Below are 18,967 nucleotides of genomic sequence, written 5' to 3' on the forward strand. Positions count from 1 at the left end.
TTGACTATAAAAATTTGTATCTTATCATATTTTTGTAATTTGCTATGATATATTTTTATTTTTAACAATATGAAACAGTAAATCTTGACCGGCAAAACTGATTACTATGCATTTTAATCTGTGGTGGCTACGATTTTACTTATGATTGGTTGTTATACACTTTAACCAATGTCAGTAGAGAACTGCTTATGTTTTTAAGTAAATGAAACAGCACTTTAGTTATGAGTCATAGACTTCGAAATGACACTCATTTCCGGAAAAGTTTATATATTAAGCAAAATGTCTATGATTATTTAGTTTATATTGTTTATGTGATAATATAATAATTTTGTTAAATATTAACTTTCGAGTTGATATAGTTATTTTAATCCAATATAAATTAAATTAACTAAAATATTTTATACTTACAACCACTACATGCCTTGTATACGATTTTATTTTTGGAAATTATATTTTTCCCGCCAGCTTTTCAAACTGATTCCACCGGAAACTTGTCTATAGATGCGTTTGTTTCCGAAAAGTGAACGTTTCACGAGTCAACAGCAACGTCTTTCGAGAAGTTCTAGGCACTGTTTAGAGACATTTTTCCTTCTTTTATCCGTCATCCAATGTTTTAAGTGATGAAATAACGTCGGTTATCCTTTATTTTCGATATTAGTGTTCATAGTCGTAATTAAGTAATCGCTAGATTACGATATAAGCTAATATGGGCGACGAAAGCCATCCGAAAACTCTCTACGTCGGTAATTTAGACGCAAGTGTGACGGAAGAATTTCTGTGCGCGTTGTTCGGACAAATAGGCGAGGTAAAAGGTTGTAAGATAATTCGTGAGCCCGGCAACGATCCATATGCATTTCTCGAGTTTACAAGTCATTCGGCGGCAGCTACAGCCCTGGCCGCCATGAATAAACGAGTCTTCCTCGAGAAGGAAATGAAGGTTAACTGGGCTACGAGTCCCGGCAATCAGCCGAAAACGGATACTAGTAATCATCACCACATATTCGTCGGTGATCTGTCACCAGAAATTGAAACTCATATACTACGAGAGGCTTTTGCGCCTTTCGGTGAGATATCAAACTGTCGGATAGTCCGCGACCCACAAACGCTCAAATCTAAAGGGTACGCTTTTGTATCGTTCGTGAAGAAGGCAGACGCTGAGGCGGCAATCCAAGCGATGAACGGCCAATGGTTGGGCTCGCGTTCTATACGTACGAATTGGTCGACTCGCAAACCTCCACCAAATAGGCCAAACGAGGGTGCGCCGAGTAGCAAGCGAGCCAAGCAACCTACATTTGACGAGGTTTATAACCAGAGTTCACCGACCAACACAACGGTATATTGTGGAGGATTCACAAGCAATGTTATCACTGAGGAGTTAATGCAAAACACTTTCTCACAATTTGGTCAGATACAGGATATAAGAGTATTCAGGGACAAAGGATATGCTTTCATTAGGTTCACAACAAAAGAAGCGGCAGCGCATGCAATTGAAGCGACACATAACACAGAAATTAGTGGACACACAGTCAAATGTTTCTGGGGCAAAGAGAATGGAGGTGGTGACAACCAGGTTTGTATATTTACAATAGTGAGAAAGGTTATTCCATTTAGAAATAGCATTTATTTCAACAATATATGTAGTCTGTAATTATTTTCCGTTATCTGTAATTATTAGTATCTGTTACTTTGTTCCATTGAAATTAGTGAAAGTATAATTCCAATACCACAGAAGTAGATGACTTCATGTGAAGTGGTAATCATAGTAAACATGTGTCTATGTAAACAGTATCATACCTCATAGAATTCACTCGAACACCTATGATGTATGTGTTACTGTGCCACAACTAATCTATAATGCCTCCATACCTCTGAAAGTTCAACCAGTTGTATAGGTGCTGCTTATAAAAGTAATAAACCTTTGTCATTCATATATTATGATTTAAATAAAAATCAATTTGCCAACTTCATGTAAGTAAATGATGAACACAAATGTTTTTTTGTTATGTGTAAGTTATCACGAGAAGGATTATAAAACAAATGAAAAAATGGTTAAAAAATATTGACAGAATAGACACTTTAATGGATTGATGTTCAGTTGTTTAGTTTGTCTCAAGTGACAAATACAATAATGCAATAAATTGAACAACTGAATAGTGTCAAGACAATAAATATGGTCTTATTTTCATAATTAGTACACCAGAGCAAAGCAATAGTTATAGATTAGAAATACTATTTTGAAGTTAAAAAATATAAAGAAATAACAGGAATTTTGTTTGTCTGGTTGACTGTTCAGTTTTCATGACTATAGAACTGAATATAATAGTATGTAGATTAATTGTATCTTTAATAGAATAGAAATTCTATATTAACCTATCGAACATTCTGACACAGATCTGTGCACCCCTCTTAAACCATATTACCGTCTTGCCACAGATCTGTGCACCCCTCTTAAACCATATTACTGTCTTGTCACAGATCTGTGCACCCCTCTTAGACTGCATTACCATCTTGTCATAGATCTGTGCCCACAAAAATTGACTTCTTTTTAACCAGTTTAGTCTTTATTTAAAATGAAATAAGATCAAAATGCATTTTAAAAAATACAGCTGATGCGCGCATACCGCCTCTTCACTTTTGGTTGCTGCGTCAGACGACAGAAATACAAAAGGTTAACCGTAATTAAAACACTTGAATAGTCATACTCATTTCTTTAATCTACTGCTGAAAACTATCTCATCATGAGATGAACAAGACGGTTTATACTTAAATGCCCCATGAGCTTTGTTTGTCATTTAAAAGTTGTGTCATGACAACAATGACTCAAATGATTGTTCAATGTTGCTTTTTTGTTGCTTGAGCCCATAGACAAAATATTTATCCTGCTTAAATATTGTCCCAGCCATGTAATTATTTATCCAAATAAATTACAATGATTAATTACCATCGTAATTAATATAAGCCTATTATTCTTTAGTATTATTTTGTTGCTATGTCCTATTTAAAATTTATTATTATCATCAAAAATCAAGTACAATATACTATTGAGCCTTACATATTTAGAATTGGAGGAATCTTGACATGTGTAAAACTAGCATCCATTTGTTTTCTTTTTGCCAATCATATCTGAATGCTGTGACTTTGGCGATTTAAAAGATAACAACTTGCATTAATTTTTTTTTCGACTTTTCTCATTTATATTAAAGCACTGCCAACAATCTTTCTCTGCACCACTCATGGTTGACTGCAAGGTTTTAAGTCTGCCATATGTACACTTTATCTTTGTGCATTGAAGTTAAATAAATAAATAATGTATCTTCATCCTTATAATGAAATCAATCTTTACATTAAATTTAATTAGGATTCAACCAGCTGTTTATAAATGAAAAGGTAATAAACTGCGAGACAGACACTTTCACATTTATAATCTCATAGGCCTCATAAGGCCAATGTTATGGGAATCTTTAGGCTTGATATAATATCCAGCTATTTTAGTTATTATTTGTCATGTACTTTAATTAAGAAAAAAAAAAATGATAATAAATTGTTTATATAAAGCATAAAGTCGCAAAATTGACACTACAATGTTAATATAGAAAATGTTGATAATTATCAAATATTTTTCTTTTAACTTTTATAGATATCACTTTAGAATCAGTTATAAAAACAACTTGGATTTTAGATTAGATAAAACAATTTCTTTGTTAAAGTTTATAATTAATATATGTTTATCTAAAAGATAGCCATTGGGGTTTGAATTTACATATTTATGGTATTATAAATATGCAAATTTAAACTTGTTTTGTTCTCTTGTTTCTCCTATTTTGTACTATTTTCTAAACAAAAATAAAACACCAATGTATAAAGGTCTGTGTAGGAAATTGTATAATTAATTAATTGAATTATTGAATAATTTAGTCAACTTGTTTTGTGGCAGTGAAACTGCTTAGTCCTATACCCATAAGACATAATTTAGACCTCAGATGTGACTGCTCATAAGATTTTTCAAGAATATTTTCGAATTATAGAATCATTGTTTTTTATCTGGCAAATGTTCAAATTACCTTTTTTTTATTTTTCACTGAATGGTAAAAACTTAAGGACAATCATTAAATTATGTGCCATTGTTTTCAGTAGTTTTTGAACTACTCACATTTCAATTTTCATGTTTAAATATTAACATTTTAATGTGATGTCACAAAATATAAGACTTAATGGTAGTTATCACAATTTTTTTAAACAAAGTTTGTCACTACAAACTCTTTTCTGTCTCCCCCCTTCCTCCCTTCCTCTTAACTTGTGACGTAATTCTTGCATATCCACTTTCCAGTGTTAAGCGTATGTACAGTACATATTCTGCATTATTTAATATACTAATAATAGAGATGACAAATGTTTATTGATAAAAAACAAACATTATACCTAATATTATCACTAATCTGGCAATAATTATTAAAGTCTTCCGTTGATAACAATAAAATAATAGTTTTCTGTTTAAAAATATAGCAACCCACTAATTACTTGCGTGCAAAACCTGTTCCTATACCGTGACTCGAAATCTTATAATTGGAGAACAGCCAAAATACAAGTTGTACATAATTACAGATCACTTTCACTCCTATATAATATGTATTGTATGTTTCGACGGCCCCGGTGGTCTGGCGGTTTAGCATACCGCCTTGCGATGGTCGCGGGTTCGATTCCTCGCACGGTACAACATTTGTATTAATGAGTATAATTGTTTGTATCGGTCTAAATGTTTTCTATGAATATGTAAATAAAAATGTATGTATATATTTGTATCTGTTGTCTAATACCCATAACACGCTCTGCTCAGCTGGGAACTAGATGGCACTGTGTGACTTGACCTGAGATATTATTATTGTTGTTTCTAAGAGACCACCTGAACAAATCAGTACGATTTGTTCAGGTGGTCTCTGACCTACCAAATTTAATAGGTCTCTCGGCAAACAAGCATGCATAAGTCCTTCTGTTGGTAAACGGTTACCGTAGCCTATGGACGCCTTCAACACCAGAGGTTTCACATGCGCGTTGCCGACCATAAAGACCTCCATAAACCATCAAGGGTGTACCTTATTATAAAACCCCATGCTGTAGTCTCTCGAGAAAACCTCGGCAGGTAGTTCATTCCACAATTGAAGCTCCTCTGAAACCGTATTGTCCAGTTTTATTATTATTGTTATTATAGTAATGTGTTTATGTATGTAATTGCAGAGTACGAATAATGCGCCCGCAGCGCCGGCGTCAATGGGTGCACAAACGCAGTACCCCTATCCATATCAACAAGGCATGGGATATTGGTATGCCCAGGTAAATATGTCACAACTCATTTCTTAGATGCTAAGCTGTCCATTTCGATCACCAAGTCTACTTTGGAATTGACTGTCTAATTTCTGTTGTAAAAAATGTAGTAAAACTATAAAGGGATAAATATTTTAATGTTAATGGTAGATACTGAAGTGACATATACATAATTTTGTTTTATAGTTTTGATTAAAGAAAGTAAACTAAAGATATTAATATCAAAAGAGTTTCAACAATTACAATTCAATCCAATTTTGTAGTGTTTTTTTTAAATAAAAACAAGATAATAAGTGTTTATGTTGAGTGTGTCCATGAGTATAATTGTTTGTATTGGTCTGGGTATTATTTATGTATATTATTAATGCATTTAAAATGTATTGTAGTATTAGTATCAGTTATATGTACGTATTAGGAAATACCACGTTTTATTTAATAATTTCTCTCTTTAAATATTGAATAAAATAAACAAAACTTGGTCACCGTCAAACCGTCATTTTTCCTAATTATACGTATAATGAACGCGTCAAATTTAAATTAGTTGTATAGTAATCAAAACGAGCTCTGTTTTGCTTGGGACTAGATGGCGCTGTTTAAATTGTCCTCTGTTTTTATTATCCTTGATACGGTAGTAGGGTCGTCTCTGTCATACTTGTTAATATTAAAAAAGAGTACTATCGAATAAGTAATAGAAAATAATGGTTTACAATATGTAGAATTTGAACTACATAAGTGAATTAATATATTGCAATTATACGATTTGCTAGAGCGATAAAACCTTATCACCCTATATGACATGTTTCACTCGTTTTGACCATATTTGACTATAATCGGTTGAAACAAATCGTTGCTTATAAGTAGTTGAATATGGAACGATTTACATATGTGTATATATATATATATCTATTCTATACAATTTTATTTATATATATAGATATATATATAAATAAAATTGGAGTGTCTGTTTGTAATATTGAAATAACCGTTTTTTACTACATGCATATGAATATATATATGGTACATATACCAAATTAACATTTTTTATAATTTTTGTTTGTCTGTCTGTCGGTCGGTTTGTTCCGGCTAATCTCTGAAATGGCTGGACCGATTTTGACGAGACTTTTTTTTGACAGGTACCTGATGTAATAAGGAGTAACTTAGGCTACTTTTATTTTAGAAAAATAAAGTTAAATTCCACGCGGACGAAGGCGCGGGAACAGCTAGTTATATATATAAATAAAGAAGATCATATCGCTCAATGTGTGTTAACTCAAAATGACATAGTCATTAATATGTAATAAATACTAATAGATTGATTCCAGATGGACAAAAATAGAAAAACGAATTTATATAACTGATATTTGTATGCTAAAATCAAGAAAGAGAAACTAATCTTTATAAAAAAAAATCGTCTAAAACTGACTAAGCATTAGTTAGTTTTAGGCGACCAAGAATTTTACTAATATTATAAACGCGAAAGTTTATATGGATGGATGGATGTTTGTTACTCTTTCACGCAAAAATTACTGAACGCATTATGATGAAACGTGACAGTAATATAACTTATACATCAGAATAACAAATAGGCTATAAATTTCATACGGGTGATACCGCAGGCACAACTAGTTGTACATACGATTGTTTTTGAGTAGCAGATATCAAAAGTGTATATTACAATATCAGTTTATTGAGATCGGTCGAAATCTGCGATACGCTGACGAATCATACCTAGACGTATTTGTCAGTGATATCCAGTAGTAAGCAGTAAGTATCAGCAAATAGTGTATCTGGGATATCTGGTAGAGATAGCCGTGATAAACTATCGCGTATCTATGATACGAAGATATCAGTTCGTCGGCGTTATTCTGCGTATGAGCGGTATCTAATACATGATATTTTCATATCGGGTGCGTCCCTGATGATAATTTTATTAATTAACTAGCTGTACCCGCGACTTCGTCCGCGTGGAATTTAACTTTATTTTTCTAAAATAAAAGTAACCTAAGTTACTTCTTATTACAACAGCTACCCGACAAAAAATTTCCCGGCAAAATCGGTCCAGCCATTTCAGAGATTAGCCGGAACAAACAGATAGACAGACAAAAATTGTAAAAAGTGTTATTTTGGTGTATGTACTGTATTTATATTCATATGTATGTAATAAAAAACGGTTATTGCAATATTACAAACAGACTTTCCAATTTTATTTATATATATAGATTTATTTAAACTTTATTGAATATATATAAAGTTTATGGTACAATAGGCGGCCTTAATGCCCGCCTATTGTACAATATTAGGATAGAGACTATTAGGATTCCATACCAGCCAACCTTGGGAGTGCAGAGATACTCGAAGGCGGTTTAGTTAAATAAAAACTATATGATATATTACATAATATACACAATAAAACATGCATACAGATTAAAAATATACATACAAATAATATATATTATAAACAAACTACACATATAAATAAGATGATGATGAGCCTTATAACAGTTCTATGCGATACGATTTAAAAGATAATAGCATTAACTATTTTTAAACGTACATTTAGAAGTAAGTTTAGGACATGATAATCATTTATATGTATATATTCGTTTATTTATTTGAAATAGAAATATTCTTTTTAAATACATACATAATATACATACAAACTGTTGTTTTCTTGAGTATGATTGTATTGATTCTCTGGGTATTTTCTATGTATATTATGTATGTATTTAAAAATCTAAGTATTTATATCAGCTGTCTAGTACCCATAACACAAGCTTTGCTTTAGTAAAACGTCCAAAAAGCATCTCGTTCTTGTCATTTATTATTTTTATTACACTAGCGTTTGTTTTTATACTACGTTATTTTCTCTTGGAACTGATCTGAATACTTACATTTATCTTACCAAAGAACGTGCTTACTTTTAGCAAGTGAATACAGTCCGTCACATAAGTATATATCTTAAGTTAATCACGAATTGTAATGTAACTATGTAGAAATGATAATTTCTTTATCTGCTCTCATCTAGATAGTATCATTATTTGATTAACAACGGTGTAGTCACGTGCCGCTCGTGTTTAATTGAGTCATGTTCAATAGGTCGAAATGATTCTCAGCGATTATATGAAATTATCAATATATATCTCCGTTATAGATAATTGAATTTATTTGATAAGGATTATATAGTGACTAGACTTGACAATTACTCTGGTGTTTTTAAACATACGCTAAACTGAGTTAGTTACTTGAGAGTTTGTAATTGAAAGTTTATATATTCGAAATATATAGATTAAAGTGGTACTAAACTCTATCGATTAGAAAAAAAATAGCGTAATATACAACCAACATCATTGGATTTCTCTACTATTACAATTGGTTTTTTTTTTTCGAATACTTGTTAAGCGCAGTCGTGCAATCTTTCCATTGTGCTACTAAATTTATATATGTAGGACTTAAATCGCATTATTAACTATAATTAAAAAATAAATTGATTTGGATGGTCAGATCAGAATAGAATTAATGTGGCAACATAGGAATTAACAGCTCTTAAGTAAAATTAATTTGAATCGGTAACACATAAAAACAGTCGAACTGAGAACCTCCTCCGTTTTCTTAAGTCGGTTGAAAATATACTATCCGCTTTGTTTTAGTAGTATTGAGAATATTACACAATTTCTGATTCAAACACAATCGCGTGATAAATATATGTAGTTTCGAATATTTGAGTCGATAACATGCATTCAGGGTTGCCAACCTCGAAACACTTAAACTACTATGAAGAAATAAATATTTATTTGGAGATATATATATTAATTTATGAGTTTTGTTATATCTGTACCTACTTATATATTTTTATTATTTTTATTTCATGTTATTTACTTAAATGCAGCCCGCCCACTAATCTCTGTTTGCTGTAGGGCAATTCTCCAGGTAGGGCAGTCCAGAATTGCCCTATAGCAAACAGAAAATGCCTTAGTTTATTGAATCCGAAGTACTAAGTCATAATAATATATGCACCTTTATTTTTGTATTGTGCATTAAAGTAATATCTGATAAAGTCTTGTAGCTAATTTGGTTATTTAACATCGTACATCATAATGTTTTGACCGATTATTGTAAGTCAATATCTCATACAAAATTGTATTAGGCTAAAAATACTCGTACAAAAGTCTTACATTTGTAAGAGTATCATCATACGGTTGGCATCCCTGCATGTGCTGGAGATGTGTACTTGTAATGTTATGTAAACATATGCTAGAAAGAAATCGGCGCCCGCGCACACATTGGCGACATTTTTGTGTAGTTTTTGTTTGGTTTAATTAATCGTGCTATCGTATACACTTTGTGCGGAGGATTAGATTTTGAAGATAGAAAGATACTGTTTGCTGGCAGCTTGTCCACTATTCTATAATGTATAAAAACATTTTATATTATTTTGATATCTGTTTTTATGTCACTTTTGACTTCTTCGCTGCGAGCCGTCTTGAGAAATTACTAATATCATAAACGCGAAATCTATGATGGATATGGATGGATGTTTGTTACTCTTTCACGCAAAAACTACTAAACGGATTTTGATGAAACTTTACAGTTATATAGCTTTATACATCAGAATAATATATAGTTTAAAAAGATATTATGTAAATTGGGTGGAAATATAATGGTAAATGTCAAGTGTGCTGCAGACGAAGTTGCTTAGGTCAGCTAGTACATCTATTATTCCGATTTTTAATAAAATAGTCATTGTGTTCCCGCTCCAGTCACAGACACTATGCGTATAAAAACTAACTTCTGAATGTTCAATTTTTTTGGAATTAAAAAAAACTGTAATAAAAAAAACAGCACTACGTTGTCACGTGACACTTGTAGTACGTTTGTTGCGAGTTACCTCTGCAATTTACCCTGTAATTTCAATTGAACGCAACGGTTTTATCCGTGCGTTGTTGATAAGCCAGTTATTGCTTTCTCATTTATGTGTATGGTAACCAACGATTTTCCAATTATAACACAAAATTGATAAAAATTTAATTCTGAACAACATTTGTTTCAATGGGCAACACGCAAGTATCTTGCTCATTCTTCTTGTGATGAGTCTGCGTTCCGAATGTGTGGTAGAATAAAAAAATATGACTACTAAAAAGTCCTTATTAGCTTTGTTTGAATAAAGATAATTTCTAATTTGTTAATGCCAACGGATGGTGCATTCGCCTGTGCTAATGGTTTATGCAGGCGAGGAACACATGTAGGATAATAAGATGAACATGACGTCAGGTCAGTTAGCCCATTGTAGTGAATTACTAGGAATTTATTACAATGGTTTCGAGGAGGAACCATGTGTGGGTCAGTCTGACGTGGTACATTGCTAGCAATGGGTTTATTACCCCACACTACTTTAATTTACAATTACAGAAGGAAGGGGATTGTACTGTAATTGTAAATTAACCTATTGACAGTTGCAGTTGTGTACCAGTGTAGTTGTGTAAAACTATTGTATACTGACTAGCTGTGCCCACGGTTTCACCCGCGCTCAATTTCAATAAAAAATATATGTATTATGTTATTCTGATGCATAAGCTATATTACCGTAAAGTTTCATCAAAATTCGTTTAGTAATTTTTGCGTGAAAGAGTAACAAACATCCATCCATACTCACAAACTTTTGCGACAATAATATTAATAAGATATACATAGACTGGCCACAATTACATTTGAATTTGGAATCTGCCATTCTGTTATGAAAAAAAGAAAACTCCTTGTAACAATATTTATGGCAAGATTAGGTATAAACGGAATTTGTAAAAATGAAATATGTTTAAAATAAAAATAATTTGCAGCTGCGTTGCATGATCAAGCCCCGTTTGATTATTGTAATATGCAATTATTACTAAAATAACAAATTTCCTGACCAGTTTCCTGTTAGGTACTCATTTACATTTATCTATTCAATTTATTTACGCCATTAAATATGTAAATGTGTGTATGTTTAATATTTTTACTATTCTCAAAATAGAATTTAGTTGATTGTTATTTTAAATTTTTATATAGCGGCTGCTCTCGTCTTCATTGTATACTGATAACTGACCAATGTAACTACATAACGACCAGTGTATTTACTTTTCTTTATCTAAATATATATAACTCAAAGGTGACTGATGTAGTGATCTATCAACGCACAGCCCAAACCACTGGACAGATCGGGCTGAAATTTGGCATGCGGGTAGATGTTATGACGTAGGCATCCGCTAAGAAAGGATTTTGATAAATTCTACCCCCGAAGGGATAAAATCAGAAAAGGGAAAGTTTGTATGAAACTTTGTCAATTTTAAACCGATCGGGCTGAGACTTTGCATGCATAAAGTTACTATCACGTAGGCATCACCTAGGAAAGGATTTTGATAAATTCCACCCCTAAGGGGATAAATTAAAGCGAGCGAAGCCGCGGGCAAAAGCTAGTATTATATAAAATGTATATTTCACACGGATGAAGGAGCTGATATCAGCTGGTTATCATCATCTGCTTCTTCCTTATCCCATTTTTTTTGCGGTCGGCGTAATATGTTTTTCTCTTCCATTCATCCCTGTTTGCAGTTATCTTTTCATTTACTCCCTTTCTTACCATATCATCTTTCAGATATCCGCTAGTTATGTAATAAAAAAATCTGATAGTATTACTAGAAATCTCCTGCCTTTCCCCATTAATGACATGGGATTGAGTTAAACATAACATGTTTAGCTAAATATTATGTTTTTACTTAAGTTCAATGAATCTGTCTTCTCAATAGTTTTAGTTTCCTAATATGGTTGATGGTGTTTATATCGGCCAGTCACCCGCTTTGTGTACAAAACGTGTTGAGATTTTATGCTAATATCAACTTTGTGGTTATGAATTTAAATAACAATGACACAACAACATTCATTTATCCACTTTCCACACGTATTAATGCACTGAAGTGTTGTCTATGGTGTTTTAAAATATTACATTTCCATACACTCAGTCATTAACACGGATGACATGTTTTTGGGTATTTTTTTAATGTATGAATCCATACTCAAGCTTACGTTAACGGTATACGCTGGTGAGACACACGTAGAGTATGATATGAGAATGAAGGTAGATTCACCACGAATTAACCATAATGGTGGTAAATTTTCCACGATGAGCTAACTGACCTGACCTCGTGCTCATCTTATAATCTTCACCGGTTCTCCGACAGCGTATACCGTTAGTGCAGTCGGGTACCAAATCATTGTCATTAAAAAAGAACCATAATGATATCTAACGACTTACCTTATAGAATACACTGTTACGGGGAGGGGTAGTAAACCATTAATTATGTAATTATTTCACCAAAGACAGTTTTTTAAATAAATATTATGTGTAAATATAATATTCGAAGACAATTTACACAGCGCCATCTAGTCCATAATTCAGCTTCTATTAAGGGTCCTAGTTACTAATACATGTACTTAAATATTTTTTTGTAAATACATATATATGTAATAAATATATTAATATACATAGAAAATATCCCGAACAATACAAATGTCTGCTTCGTGTGAGGAATCGAATCCGCGACCATTGGAAGAAAAGCGGTGGTCTAAACCGCTAGATCACCGAGTCAGTCTATATACATATGTTTATAGACGGCCTATGTAGTTTTTGATAAATAAATATATTTGGTATTTGTATGGAAACTTAGTATTGTGAAGTATTGTGGTTAATTCCAGGGTTATCCCGCTATACAGGGTTATATGGCGCCCGGATACTACCAGCAGTACCCCGCAGCGTATAGCAACCCTCAAGCCGCCGCCGCGGGTAAGCATCACCCACATTTTTAAATATCTTAACACATTGACGGACAGTAGAAACAAGTGAAGTTCGAAAATTAACACTGTTTTTTTATTATTTTCGTAACCATGAGCATACTGAAACTGCAAGTCGTGTAACAGGTGGAAAACAAAATGCAATCTAAAAAATTGCTTCCAAAACATGACACTAGGCTTCTACTTGTAGGCCGGTAAATGCACATTTGTGCCGCTATAGACGCAGAGTTCAAAAACGACCGTTTCGTTTTAGACAGCTATTGCCATCATGCCACATAGTAAACTTCGCTTTGACGGCTATAGACGCAAGTGTCTGTTAACGTGTTAAAATAGGTCATATTACACTTTATGTATGTAAATCAAATGGCAAACAAACTGACGGTCCACCTAACTGTTCAGTGGTAACCTATATACATCAGTAATACGGTAAGTATCACCTACTATATTTCTAAATAACTTAATTGATGTGGATCATATTATAGACATTTTTGTATGTATATGGAATGGCAAACAAACTGACGGCGTACCTGATGTTAAGTGGTAACTTTTTTTATGGATAGTAATGGAATGGTACACCAAACTGCGGTAACGATTTATGCTGGCGGGGCACCAGTGGAGGATGATAAGATGAGCATGATATCAGGTCAGTTAGCTTATCGTAACAAATTACCCAGGAATTTATCATAATGGTTTCCAAAGGGAATCGCGTGGATGACAACCTTTGTTTTTTGGAATATTTGTACACAAAATGTGACGATAACAATATAATACTATCGTACCTCTTCTAAATAACATAATTTAAAAAAAAACAACTTAAACTAATGTGATACCAGCCAGAACAATAACTTGGCTACATCGCAAGCTGGATCTGACAATATTCCATGGAATACACCTATGTCTACCTATTTAATTTTACAGTTTCGATGATATATTAGATATTTTCTTTTAGATGCTGTACCAACTCATTTAATCAAAATATGATGCAAATCTTTTTTCCCTGGATGTCAATCTGACATGGTACATTGCTAGCTAAGAGTCATCAGTCCGCATTACTAACAATCCGCTAAGGAAACATTTAACAACTTCTAACTTTAAAGGACTCATTTAACACCTATCAGCCCCCTAGCAGAAGGCGCTTTTCTTCGTCTGTACTAGATGTTAATAGTGTGCGTTTGTTCGTAGCCGGGTACCGCATGGGCATGCCTGGCGGCGCAGGCGGCGCGGGCGGTGCGGGGGGCGCGGGCGCGGGGTGGGGCGCGGCGCCGCCCGTCATGTACTCGGCCGCGCTGCCCTCGGCGCAGTACCCCTCGCAGTAGCCCCGCCGCTGGTCGCTACTGGTCGCTACCGCTCGCAACTGACCGCCACTGATCGCAAACGGTCGCACGATGTACACTGATCGCACCCTCCACACCTTGCATTACTTCTCGTACATGCCATATTTAGTAAACTGTTTTAATTGTAACGGATATGTACCGATGTTGGGCCCCGATCTCTTTATAAGAGGATTTAGATGACCATGTTGGTCAGGCTTGATATGGTATTGTTTCGTGTTTCCCTTTAGTTGAACAAGCGTGTTTTTAATTATTCTCTGTTTCATCTACTTATTGAGGATGAAAGGTAACGGTGACATTTGTAATTTTAATATTATTTATTATATTCCTACTCTATCATCACAAAGACGATCTAACGATTTAGTCATTTAGAGATAAGTAGACACAAAAATTTATGTACACAGTGAAATACTTTTCTTAGTATTTTGTTAGTATTTTATATAATGTTATTTTGATAACATACATCCCATGTTTACTAAATATGTCACGTATAAAAAACAATACATATACAACGAGTCCAATCACAACCTGTGCAGACGAACGACGAAGCAATTCGTGTTCGTTAGCATACAATTTACGTCGTCTATTATGTACGAAAATGTATGCCGAAATTTGTCTCTCGTCTGCACAGGTCCATAGATCATTAAGCGGATTAAATCAACATGTATATTTTGCTGCTTGTGAAACTCAATCCATTTCGTTTGTTTCGGCAATCAAAGGCAATCCTCAAATATTTTCAACACACTCACCTCAAACCATTGACTGCCTATACATTTAAATTAATTCCTTTATCGAAATAAGGGATGTCCTATAACTGCAATTTTGTGTCTCTTGTCTTACAAGCGGTAAAATATACGTACTTGATTCAAATAACTTGAATATATAGAAGTTTTGACTTCCATATGTGCAACGAGATATATTAGTCAGCACTGTCAATACCCGGTCAGCGTTGACTTGTCTCGATTTTGGAGTTAGTAAGTGATCGAATGTAAATTACCTCAACTTATTGTCATGTCTTAGTACTGCCAATATCTGTATTACTTATCATATCAAAATTCTATTATAATTAAGCAACTATATATACTTCTCAATGATAAGTTACCAAGTGCTCTTATAGCGGACTAAAATTAGTCGTATTAATGTAACTAATAATAAAAAAATATGCTAGAAATATATTTGGAAATTTCGTAAACAAAATATGATACAGAGATTTGTAGTGATAGGTTTATTGTATATTGTTTGGTTTTTTAGATAGAAAATACAGATATTGCCAAACTTTCATGTAAATAGGCAAACCTACTTCTGTAACACTTAGAGTTGATTTTACCGAAGCTCACGAGTGGAGTGAAGCAACATGTCTGTTGTTCAATTCGACATGATTGTGGTAAAATAATCGACTCGATGCCCTGATTGACTACTTAATGTAAGCAATAGTTGCTACGTATCTGTTTCTCTTAGTTTGTTAGATAATTTCAAGCAGTCATTGCAGCAACTGAGAGAATTTGTGCCGTTTGTTCCAATGACCGGAAACTAGTATCTCAATTAGTTTCATATTTTATTCTTTTGACACTATATTGAGTATAGAATACTTTACAACATTGCAGTAATTTATTTTACACAAATTTTAAACTCTAATAGCAATTATCACTTTATTTATTGTTTCTTTGTTCAATTATCTACGGCGATGGAACAACTACCTCAATAGCGATTCAATTAATACTAACAATGATCACTGTACATCGTCGTGCCTCGTCAGCCGCGAGTCGAAAGTATGTCCATTATGACTAGCGAATTGTCATCAGTACTTTACAATATTGTTAGCCAAGTCTCCAAGAGACCACAAGAAGTTGACAATATCGTAAGTAGTAACAACTACAACTCAAGGCGGGGCTGGACAGTCGGTAGCAACAGTGACAAGAAGTTTGTCGCCCGGCCGTCGCCCGGCCGTCGCCCGGCAGTCGCCCGGCCGTCGCCAGCGTCGCCGCCTGTCGCCCACAACGCTCGGACGGGCCTACGGCTCCCCGGAGTTAGTCGACCTACATAGATAGGACATAAACAAATAAATTTTAAATTTTTAAAAAAAGTTATAAATATATAGGGGGGGAGTAGTGTCGCGAGTGGCCTCGTGTACATACGTTGATATTTATTGGCGCCCTGCGCTGGCAGACTGAGTATATACCCCAGAACTCCTCACAAGACGCGCCAGACAGTTTAACCTATTTATAATTATTAAGTTCGGCACATGTTGTTTTGTTTGACCTTGTTATGATTTATTGTATGGAAACACTGGTAAGTCAATAAAGCAGTGGGTCTGGGACTACGGGTGTTTGATTTACCATTATATTACAACTGTATTATGTTTATTTCTGGGTCCAAAGTTTTATATGAAACGAACACTCGGTTCGGCTCTGTGATTCAAGTCTGCAAATATATATTAATCGGACGGCGTTAAAATTATTGTAAATTCTTAAAGGTCATTTTGTAAAAGGAGAAATAAATAGTTTAAGTTTACAATTACTTTTTGGTTGTTGTATTATTAGCTTTCGCTGTTGTGACCACCCTTCGACATTATTATGATTGTTACTTTATGGATATGTATTGGATGTTACCAGCGACTTGGACCACATAAAATGGTACCCTATCGTCATATTAATTAGGCACATTTCACATACACCAACAATAATACACACAATATCCTATTTTTTTAAGTGGCATACTTAGTGATACTTGCATATATTTTATCGAAATTAGTTAGTATTACATAGTCATACGGAATCAACTATCATGTACATTCTTTTGAACGTTTGTTTATTTTGTACCTAATTGTTTCGATAAAAACATGCCAAAATGTTTACTAAATATTGCCACTTAAATATGCAGTTCTGAGCGTTCGTTACTGAAGTCTTGCAACTACAAACAGTTTTCAATGTTTATGAATGATTATTTTAAAACATGCTATCGTAGTGAGTTAAATCATGTTGCACTTAAACTTACTATTGTATATATATTTTATTTAAAATTTGTAAGGATTTAGTCTTAGATTTCGTAACTACTGATATCACCTTTTCGAAATAGTATTAAAAAGAAAAAAGAGAGAAAATGAACATATAATGTATGTAATATATAAAAAAATTAAGGGATTATCAAATTCATTAAGTTAATTTATATTATCGTTGGAAGACTTTGGTAGTAAAAGCTTTTATACTATCCCTCTACATATACAAAGATTGTATATCAGCAGTTCACTCAAAGTATTTTAGCTGATCCTTCATATAGTGTGGGTAGAGTAAATTGCAACAAATTTAGGTACAAGGAGACTGGCATGTACTTTTAGTTATACAAAAGTCCTTAAATTACATAAAAAAAAACAATTCCTGACCACAACACAGCGTGCACTAAAGTTGCTATTATAAAGTTATTACACAATTTCGAGAAGCAATATATATCTTGCTGCCTATTATACATATAGAAATGTCAATAGTTTCTTACTCTGAAACTATTGAGATTTCAATCTAGTGAATTCTATATATCTCGAGAGATTATTTAATTGGAATAGTTTAATAGAATAGCAAACAAACTCATTGCTCACCCTGATGGTTAATGGTAACTGTTGCCTATATATAATGTATATAGTTATGGGGTTATTAGTCTACATTGCTATCATTACCTTTCCCATTAAACTATATAGTGATAATACGTATGCATACATATTTGGGTATTTGAAGACAATATGCTAACGCGTATTGAATATTAACACGGGTTGACAGGAACCTCAAAAAATACAGAACCAGCCAACAAGTGGCAATAGTTCCAGAAGCAGTCGACTCCAGAGTTTTGCTCAAATCTGTCCAATGGAGGTCGCTACTAGCTTGTCGTTTGAACAAGAAGGTTTGTCCCTGATTTCCTTATCTACCAGAAATCCATACGAATATAATAAATTGGAGAGTGTCTGTTTGTTACAGTGTCATCATTAAACCGCATATTATCTGAAGGTAGAGTGTAACATGAGGACAGACAAGTTATATTTTCATACAGTATAATTATATATATTAGGCACTACAAGTTGTCTCAAAAAACAAATTGAAAGTTTCTAGTATTATAAAGTATTCTATTTGTATTCTTGGGTATGATTGTATCAATTTGGGTGTTTTTATATATATTATGTATGTATTTACTAAAAAATATTGTGATATATGAGATGACGCTGTGTGAATTTTCCAGGGTTATTATTATTATTGGTATTAGTCTAATCGTGTAATTACTAAAGAATTTGATAACACTAAAACTATTGTTATCAGAAACCCTGTACTGATATAAGATCATTCTAATGCGGCAGCCACTATACATGTACAATAAGTCACCTGAAAGTAAAATAAATTTAAAGTATTATGTTGATAAATGTACCTAATATAATTAATTACCCCGTATACTATTATATTAATATAATAATAACACATTGTGGGATACGTCATGTTTTGTTCAGGAGCGAAATACTT

The 18,967-nt window shown here is 33.3% G+C and overlaps 1 protein-coding gene across 2 annotated transcripts; it reads left to right on the forward strand.

Moving 5' to 3' along the window:
• Nucleotides 1–498: 498 nt before the first annotated feature.
• LOC131851708 (nucleolysin TIAR) lies at nucleotides 499–16,988 on the forward strand. Of its 2 annotated transcripts, none has more exons than XM_059202235.1 (4): nucleotides 499–1,570; nucleotides 5,233–5,328; nucleotides 13,063–13,132; nucleotides 14,323–16,988. In XM_059202235.1, exons 1-4 carry the CDS (start codon nucleotides 707–709, stop codon nucleotides 14,454–14,456), a joined length of 1,164 nt encoding a protein of 387 aa, XP_059058218.1. In that variant the 5' UTR covers nucleotides 499–706; the 3' UTR covers nucleotides 14,457–16,988. The 2 variants fall into 2 exon arrangements, with proteins under 2 accessions (XP_059058218.1, XP_059058217.1); XM_059202234.1 differs by having other exon boundaries at nucleotides 500–1,570; nucleotides 13,045–13,132.
• Nucleotides 16,989–18,967: the final 1,979 nt, after the last annotated feature.

Source organism: Achroia grisella, unplaced genomic scaffold, assembly GCF_030625045.1.
Source record: "Achroia grisella isolate CSIRO2021 unplaced genomic scaffold, CSIRO_AGI_Agris_v1 utg807, whole genome shotgun sequence".
Taxonomy (NCBI): domain Eukaryota; kingdom Metazoa; phylum Arthropoda; class Insecta; order Lepidoptera; family Pyralidae; genus Achroia; species Achroia grisella.

Excerpts from the sequence above, each read along its gene's own strand:
- LOC131851708 (XM_059202234.1), top strand. The coding sequence starts at position 707 with ATGGGCGACGAAAGCCATCCGAAAACTCTCTACGTCGGTAATTTAGAC. Across the intron at positions 1,571-5,232 it reads ATGGAGGTGGTGACAACCAG|AGTACGAATAATGCGCCCGC; the intron begins GTTTGTATATTT and ends ATGTAATTGCAG. Across the intron at positions 5,329-13,044 it reads TGGGATATTGGTATGCCCAG|GGTTATCCCGCTATACAGGG; the intron begins GTAAATATGTCA and ends GGTTAATTCCAG.